This window comes from Chlorocebus sabaeus, chromosome 24 (assembly GCF_047675955.1).
Source record: "Chlorocebus sabaeus isolate Y175 chromosome 24, mChlSab1.0.hap1, whole genome shotgun sequence".
Classification (NCBI taxonomy): Eukaryota; Metazoa; Chordata; class Mammalia; order Primates; family Cercopithecidae; genus Chlorocebus; species Chlorocebus sabaeus.
The window spans coordinates 46,835,214-46,844,874 of record NC_132927.1 but is presented as its reverse complement, the minus strand read 5'-3'; the positions used below and the strand labels follow the sequence as shown (position 1 = coordinate 46,844,874).

Sequence of the window (9,661 nt, the reverse complement as noted above, 5' to 3'; positions counted from 1 at the left end):
ATTTTGAGTTTGGTTTGTTCATGCTTATCTCTAGTCTAAGTCTTAAAGATTATCTAAGAGCTCGTGAACAGAATATGGACAATAAAGGCCTTTCTGATGAAGTCTCAGATGGAAATGAGGAATATCTTATTAGAAACTGAAGGAAAGGTCATTGTTGTTATAAAGTGGCAATAAACTTGGCTGAATTATCTTCGTGACAAAGGACGTTGTAGGAAAAATAATTAAAAAGCAATGAAGCAATGCACTGGCCAGGCATGGTGGCTCATGCCTATAATCCCAGCACTTTAGGAGGCTGAGGCAGGAGAATTGCTTGAGCCAGGAGTTCAAGACCAGCCTCAGCAATATAGTGAGACTTCATCTCTACAAAAACAAACAATCAAATGATAGGTAGATAGATAGATGATAGATAGATGACTACATATATATGGTACATATGTACACATGTTTATATAGACAAAAATATTTTTTAATATTTTACTTAGATATTTCTGTTACATATATACATACACACATACACACACACACACACACATATATAAACACACATATATATAACAACAAAATAAAATAAAAGCAATACATAATATATATATAGACATCTGGCCATAGAAATGTCTAAGCAAAATATTAATAAAATAATCTGTATGGCTTCTATCAACTGCTTAGAGTAAATGCTAGAAGAAAGAAAGAATTTAAAGACAGAGTTTATCACTAAAAGGGAAGCAGACCATAAATACTTAGAAAATTCTCAGCCTGGATTGTCTTCTCCATCTAAGACTCTCATAATGCTTATATTGTTTAGTTTGATGGTGTTTCACTATTTCTTTATGTTCTGTATACTTTTCTTCATTCCTTCTTGTTTCTTCTACTCAGATCAGAAAAGTTAAATTGCTCTATCTTCAAATATTTTCAAGAAAAGAAGACTTTTTTCTCTTTGAGCAAATCTGCTATTGAGCATCCCTACTACATTTTTCATTGAGTTACTGTGCCTTTCCAATCGAGAATTTTCATTTATTCACTTTTTGTGATTCTCTTTGTTAAAATGTTGACTTTGTTCCTATATTAGTTTTCTGATTCTTCTGAGTTTTTTGGGGGTCCATATTTTCCCTTAGCTCTTTGACTATACTTCAAACAGTTGTTTTATGGACTTAGTCTAGTAAGTCTAATGTCTAGGTTCTATTGGGGATGATTTCTGTCAGTTTATTTTGTTCTTTTGAATAAGCCATGTCTTAACTGTTTCTTTGTATACTTTGTGCTTTTTGTTGTTCCTGACAATAGGCTATTTGATTATTATAATGTGGTAACTGAGAACATATTCTCATTCCTTCTGGTAATGCTTTTGAAAAGTGTAATTGTTGAAGGATATAAGGTATTTGTTTAGATATTTTTCCAAACAAATTTAGTCAAGACTATCTGGTTGTGTGTGCTCGGTAAAGATGCTGTTCCTTTAGCTTGCATTAACTAATGTTTTGGCAAAGGTTTCTTTAATTATTGGAGTATTTTGAAGATGGCATTTTCTTGATGTATGTTTGTTTGTTTGCTGTAAACCTTTGAATTTTTTTCCAAAACTCTTACACAGTTGATTCAGATAGCTGAATTTCTAGGTTTTTTCCTTTTCAGTGTTTCTATGGGGGAAGGAGAGCTTGCAGTTTTCTAGCCTGATACTTTACTGATCTCACTCTCACTTAAAACTTTTTAAAACATCTGTGATTTCAAAAATAATACATACTAATTCATGAAAAGCCAGATGAGACACACAAAGAGAGAACTAAATTCAAGATTTTTAGAAGACTAAACACAACACACACACACACACGATTACTCAAACGTAACTCATTTCTAGAATTTGTCTGTACCCCCAAACAGTCCTCTTCACATCATTGAAATTGTCTGCTAATTTATACAACATTGTGACTGGGAGGTTTCCTGGCTGTATCTTTTCAATATCTGTGATATTATGAATACACACACATACACACACACACACACACACACACACACACACACAGGTTTTCATCCATAGTCCCTAGCTTACAATGCCCACAACCTTGTTACAGTTTTGTTATAATTAATGTTGGAGTGCTTTAGGCCTCAGAAACAGACCTGAAGAAACAGAATTCCTCTCTTTCTCTGACCCTTTCCTGTCCTTTTTCACCTACCCAAGGCAGGACTAATCTGATTATGGGGCAGAAGACCCTCATTCCAGAGGGGGTCCTGCCCAATATCCTAAAGAAAGAATGGTAAACACAGAGGCCAAGACTGAACAGACAGGCCTTGCTGGGTTTAGACCATGTACTTTTTCCAATCACATTTTTACATGGTTCTCAATCATGCCTCTGTAATGAAGCCTCCACAAAAACTCAAAATGGTAGGGTTCAGAGAGCTTCTGGATAGCTGAACATGTGGGGGCTCCTTGACGGTTGTGCACAAGGAGGGCATGGAAGCTCTGTGCCCCTTGCACCATACGTCACCCTATGCATCTCTTCTTCTATATCCTGTATAATACCCTTTATAATAACTGGGTAAGCATAAGTGTTTTCCTGAGTTCCATTCCAACAAATTAACCAAACTCCAAAAAGGAGTCATGGGAACCCCAAATTGGAACTTGTTGATCAGAAGTTCTGGAGGCCTACACGTGTGACTGGTAGCTGAAGCTGGTGACTAGATGTCCAACCTGGGGGATCTGACACTATACCCAGGTAGATGGTGTCAGAATTGATTTGAAGGACACATAGCTGGTATCTGCTGCTTGTTGTGTGTGAAAAAAAACCAAAAACACTTTTGGTCACAGAAGTCTTCTTTAGTGTTGATTGTTGTTGCAGTGTGAGAGCAGAGGACAAAAATGGTTTGACAGTTTGGTGAAAACAGTACCTGAATATAAAAAGCAGGCTAATTATCTTTCTAATATGACTTTCCTCATGTCATCCCCCCTCTTACAGATTCCAGTCAAAATTTCCCATCACATCAAATAATAAATGGATAACTAGCTATTACTGCTCCCCAAAGGGCCCAACCCTTTTTATCTGTTCCTATCTTTCAATAATTATTAATATACATATAATGTATAAATTAGTACATTTTATAATTCTTACCATTATAATTACTTTTATTCCTCTTTCTACTTTTACTACATTACTTTCTTCTTAGAAATTAGTTTTTTTTATTGTGGCCAGTTTATTTCAGGCTGAGATCAACTCATTCTTGTACTTTTAAAATATTTCTGACTGCACTGAATTTAAAACAAATCTTTCAATGTTGCACACAACACATTTAAATATTAATATATTCTTCTTTTCTAAATATTACTTTGTATAAATCCTCCCAGCTAAAAGGTATGATTCATAAGAGGAGAAAAATAAATGAGGTAAACTGCTTTAGGTAACTTCCTTATACCAAATTGAGTCTGTTTTCATGCAATTCTATGTTAAAACTATTTTTGAGAAGGAAAGGGAGATGGTTTCTAAGATAATTTCATGATGTGCTAATTCTAGATTGAGTCAGAAAGAAGTTGAAGTCAAATCCTTTATAGAAAATTAACTCTTGAGGTATCCTTAGCTTATGATAAAACACACAGATTTTAAGGGTGCAGCTTGATGAGCTTTTATTTGAAATCACCATTGCAATCAATATATTTGACTGATACTTTACATTTTTCCAGAAAGGTCTCTTTATGCCCCATTCCCCTGCTCATACATCTAGAAACTAATAATTACATTTCTATTTCCATAGATTAATTTGAAGTATCCTAGAACTTCATACAAATTAAATCATACATTAACTACTCCATTTGGTCTGGCTTGTCTCATAATTTCTTTGAAATTCAACCTTGATCTTGCATGTTTCAGAAGTTTGTTCATGTTATAACAGAGGAGTATTTCAATGAATGAATATATCAGTGTGTTTATCTATTCACCTATCAAGGACAAGTTCTTGGTTTCCGGATTGTAGAATACATTTATGAATAATGCTGCTATGAACATTCATAGACAAGACTATGTGGTAAGTTCCTAGGACTGAAATTGCTGGATCACAGTGTAGGTATATATTAACTTGATAAGAATTATAGTTACACACCCCAATTTTTCTCATGACATTTTACTCTCCAGTTCATCCATTACCCTCAACTTCATTTGATTTCTATAATCTCTAAGTCTATCCTCAAAATTCCTTCAAGGAAAAGTTTCTACCTCCCTTATTGATTACGCTTCCCTCTTTTAATTACAGGTTGAATCCTTCCCTCATTTAGTCTTCAGAAAAATGTCCTTAAGTGTCCTAACCTTGCATCAAACCCACTTACTCATCAAACCCCACTTATGACTTCCCTTAGAGGACAAGGGACATTTCAGCTGTTATATGCTGCTCTTCTCAATTCCTGCCATTTTTTTCCTCTTCCTTTGACCCCCTGGCCTACCTCTCCAGCTCACTGAAAACAGCCTCCCCTGATGAGCACACCATTGTTATGTAATAGCCTAACCCTTCCCACTCACCTATCAGGGGGTGCCAAGCCTGCAGACTCACTCTGCTTTCATCATAACTGCCCTGAGGAGAAGGCTGAAGACTGAGGAATCCTCTTTGTGCCTCCCATTTGATTGCATTTTCTTTGGTCAAAGGTTCCCTTATTCATGGGACCTGCCTGGGTCCAGGACCCCTTGACAGGTGCTCTCTGGCTGCCTGTCCTCTGGGCACTCTTGTCCCAGGTCTATTGTTTTCATGACCCACCAGGATGGCGCTTTACCTCCTCAGAAATTGTGATCCCCAGGAAAGTGCCCCACAGGAGGCGTGGAGTTGAGATGCCAGACCAACTCTCTTACAGCATGCGTTTCCGGGGCCGAAGGCACGTGATTCACATGAAGCTCAAGAAGAACATGATGCCCAGACATTTACCTGTTTGTACTGATAATGACCAGGGGGCCATACAGGAGAACTACCCTTTTGTCCCACGAGACTGTTACTATGACTGCTACCTGGAAGGGGTTCCTGGGTCTGTGGCCACATTGGACACCTGCCATGGAGGGCTGCGTGGCATGCTGCAGGTGGATGACTTGACTTACGAAATCAAACCCCTGGAGGCTTCTTCGAAATTTGAGCATGTAGTATCCCTGCTTGTGTCAGAAGAAAGACCGGGAGAGGCTAGTAGATGTAAGACTGAAGGGGAAGAGAGAGATCAAGAATCTGAAAAGGTAACACTGGCTGAAACTCCCAGAGCAGGCCACGTTTATTTGTGGAGGCATCATAGAAAAAACTTGAAAATTCACTACACGGTTACTAATGGATTATTCAAGCGGAACCCTAATGTGTCACACATAATAGAGAATGTAGTGATTATTAACGGCATCATACATACCATTTTCAAACCAGTTTATTTAAATGTCTATGTATGTGTTTTGTGCATATGGAATAAAAAGGATATAGTACAGTTTTATCGAATACCTGCAGGAACTGCTGTAGAAAAGTTTGGTTTGTGGAAATATTTTAGATGGTACACACAAATTGAACATGATACCTCAGTTGTTTTTACAGCATATCAACTTGAAAACCGGGACTGTTATGCCCAGTTTAATGGAATATGCAAACCCAACTGGGGAGCTATGTTTGTGTATTTAAGGAGGTATCACATATTTAAGGGGGCATGTTTAACAGCGCATGCACTAGGTCATAACTTGGGCTTGACACATGATTCTGCTGGTGGTTATTGTTTTTGACGAACCAACTGTCTCATGGCTCCTGTTCCTGATCTTAATGATATGATGAGCAATTGTTCTTATGAGCAGATGCAAAACAGGTTAAATAAATGGGATCCGTGTTTGAGTGATCCAAATGCTCCATACACTAATTTTCCTTATGTAGCTCCTCGTTGTGGAGACAAGATCAAAAATCAGAGGGAAGAATGTGACTGTGGCTCCCTTAAAGATTGTGCCAATGATAGATGTTGTGAGACCTCTTGTATCCTTTCTCTTGGCAGTGTTTGCAATACAGGACTTTGCTGCCGTGAGTGTAAATATGCTGCCCCTGGAGTGCTTTGCAGAGACTTGGGTGGTATATGTGATCTACCGGAATACTGTGATGGGAAAAACGAAGAGTGTCCAAATGACGTCTATGTCCAGGATGGAACCCCATGTTCAGCAGTATCTGTTTGTGTAAGAGGAAACTGCAGTGACCGTGATATGCAGTGTCAAGCCCTTTTTGGCTACCAAGTGAAAGACGGTTCCCCAGCATGCTATCAACAATTGAATAGGATTGGTGACCGATTTGGAAACTGTGGGGTTATTCGACAGCGAGGGGGAAGTAAACCTTTTCCATGTGAAGAAGATGATGTTTTTTGTGGAATGTTGCACTGTAGTGGTGTCAGCGAGATTCCCGGTGGAGGTGAGCACACTACATTTCGTAGTATATTAGTACGCGACATAAAAGAAGAAAAATGCTTTGGCTATGAAGCACACCAGGGGACAGACTTGCCAGAAATGGGGCTGGTAGTGGATGGTGCAACCTGTGGCCCAGGGAGCTACTGTCTTGAACACAATTGTACTTTTTATCAAGACCTGCATTTTGAGTGTGATCTTAAAACATGCAATTACAAAGGAGTATGTAACAACCAAAAACATTGTCACTGTGTGTTTGGGTGGCAACCACCAACATGCGAACTGAGAGGAACAGGAGGTAGTATAGATAGTGGCCCTCCACCTGACAAACAATATCATATTGCAGGCAGCATACTTGTGCATACAAACCGAGCACTACTTTTAATATTTGCTCGTTACATCCTTTTTCTGTTTCACTTCTCTTTGGTGGCTTTTCACAAGCAATAGAATTTATGGAAAAGAAAGTATTGAGAACTACTGAACCTGAGGAGTAAATACTAATGGGAGCCCACACAATGGAGAAAATCTCATTGACACTTACTGGGAGTTATAATCAATAGTCATTATGATGGTTACATCACCTCTTAGCAATTTGATGTCATCTTGAAATAAAATCACTTGGCAATTTAAAAAGGGTCTGTGTGTTTAAATTTACTTAACATTTCCTGTCTGGTCATATTCTCAATACTTCTATAGATGACGGCAGAAACTCCTAGATTCACTAACAAGAGGACCTGTACTCATTTAAGATTTGGGGCTAATGTTTTCTAGATACCCCTGTGGCAAATCCCATGTACACTAATACACATTTGCTCACACTCTTAATTTTTTTTTTTTTTTTTTTTTTTGAGGCAGGGTCTCTGGTGCGTAGCCTGCCAGGTTGGAGTGCAGTGGCGCATTCTCGGCTCACTGTAACCGCTGCATCCCGGGGTTCGAGCAATTTCCCACCCACCTCAACTTCCTGAGTAGCTGGGATTACAGGCACGTGCTACCACGCCAGATTAATTTTTGTATTTTTAGTAGAGACAGGGTTTCACCATCTTGGCCAGGCTGATCTCAAACTCCTGGCCTCAAGTGATTCACCCACCTCGGCCTCCCAAAGTGCTGGGCACTTGGTACATGCTGTCTGCTATCATTTTCATTATTCTCAGTATTTTTGCATTATGCTAGGCCTGGGGAATCCCATGTGTAATGTCTCTGACATTTTGTCTTTACTGTTAAACTATTACAGAAAGGGTCATTATTCACTGATAAATCACTTCTCAATTTATCTGGAAATTAAAGGTATGGGACATCATATTTTAAATCTCCAGGAATTGCCTGAGCCCAGCCTATCTATAAATTACAGGATGGAACTGACAGTCTCATAAATGTACAGACACAAAATCTTACCTAAAGGGAAACCGGAAGAATCGCTTCAGAAATAGTGCACTAAGGTGGGGTACAGTGACTCACGCCTATAATCCCAGAGATTTGGGGGCCTGAGGTGGGAGGATTCTTGGAGGCCAGGAGTTTGAGACCAACCTGGGTAACATTGTGAGACTCTGTCTCTATAAAATATTAAAAAACAAAAAAAAATTATCCAGGCATGGTGGCACATACCTGTAGTCCTAGCTATTCCAGAGTATGAGGAGGGAGTATCAGTTTGAGACCAGCCTGGGCAACATAGTGAGAATCTATCAATACAAAATATAAAGAAATTAGCTAGGCATGGTGGTGCATGCTTGTAGTCCTAGCTATTCGGGAGGCTGAGGCAGGAAGATCACTTGAAGCCAGGAATTCAAGGCCAACCTGAGCAGGATAGCAAGACCCCATCTCTAAAAGAATTTAAAAATCAGGCCGGTGGAATAGTGTGTCCCTGTAGACCCAGCTACTTGGGAGGCTGAGGCAGGAGGATCACTTGAGACCAGGAGCTGGAGGTTACAGTGAGTCATGACTGTACCACTGCACACCAGCCTGGGTAACAGAGTGACACTGTATGTCTGTATGTGTATGTGTGTCTGTGTGTGTGTGTGTGTGTGTGTGTTTGTTTTAAAAACTTTTCCCTTGTTTTTAAGGCTTGTCATATCCAACAAGCGGTGATGTTCCAGGTCACATAGTACAAGGGAGGTGGAGATGTGGAAGAAAAGAAGCAAGGGGGACTTCAAGAAGATAGGGATCAGGATAGAAGGGAGGTGAGAATCAGAGGCATAAATAGTGGTAGACAGAAGGGAGGAGGCCTTTGGGAAAGGAAGATCATTGAAGTTGTTGAAAACAGGACTCAAGATTACAGACCGTTCAAAATATTTCTTTTCATGGTTTCTTCATACCAAATAAAGAAAGTTATTTGTGGAGTGTCAGCTATTCTGCTACCCTTTTCTTCTAAGGTGACACAAAAATGTACAAGTTTGAAATGCCCCAAGTAACCAAAGGCACTCCAGTTCAAATTTATATCTGATGAAATCACGCCACTTAAGAATTTAACAGATTGATCAACATTGCACCAGACCATATGTCTACACACATCTGACCAGGTGTTTGGGTTGAATAGGAGTTTCCGTAGTAGAAGAAATTTGAGATAATAGAAGAGTCTTGCCCCACCTTAGGAAAGTTACCTAAACTCTCTACTCATCTAAAGAACTCTGAAAGATGGAAGGAAAATGCTGACTTCAGTCTGACAAAAGTCAAAGCATGCAACCACCATGCTATGAATGAAAGTCAGGTGATGGGACGATCTGTGCAGCAAACTGCCATGGCAGTGTTTACCCATGTAATGAACCTGCATAGCCTATCCTGCACCTCTACCACTAACCTTAAAATAAAAGTTGGAAATCAAGAACAAAAATTAAAATGAGGGGAAAAAAGAATCAGATACCAACAGCAGGGCTGACCATTCCACCCACGGAAATTAGGGTTCTTTGATAATGCTGTCTTTGGCACAAAACTGGGCAGTGTTGGCCTTTTGCACAAAACTATTCCAAGTAACAACACAAAATTATTAAACATATATATTATATAAGTTTTTTAAAGTGACTCACATAGAGGTTAAAGGCTTTATTCAATTGAACTACATAAGGGAGTACCTGAAGACCAGGTGATGTCACAAGTGAAGCAGGGTCAAGGTTTTTACAAGATGGGAACGTTCTGAGTAGCTGTCCTTGTCCTTTCAATTTTAGCACCAGTGTTCACCTTAACCAAAACCCATAGATGGAGACTATTCATATTTACTTGTACCTTCTTTGGAGTCTAATAACCAACAGAACAATAATTCTGAGAACCGTCTTTACAAACCTTGTGGGTTTTTGGATAGCCATGGGCTGTGA

General features: G+C 39.1%; 1 protein-coding gene across 1 annotated transcript; it reads left to right on the top strand.

The window, feature by feature from the left end:
- Positions 1–590: 590 nt before the first annotated feature.
- LOC103229266 (disintegrin and metalloproteinase domain-containing protein 20-like) lies at positions 591–7,128 on the top strand. The gene is given in 2 exon segments (XM_037984184.2): positions 591–6,765; positions 6,768–7,128. Coding segments are annotated over 2 exon segments (2,229 nt in total). The 5' UTR covers positions 591–4,622; the 3' UTR covers positions 6,854–7,128.
- Positions 7,129–9,661: the final 2,533 nt, after the last annotated feature.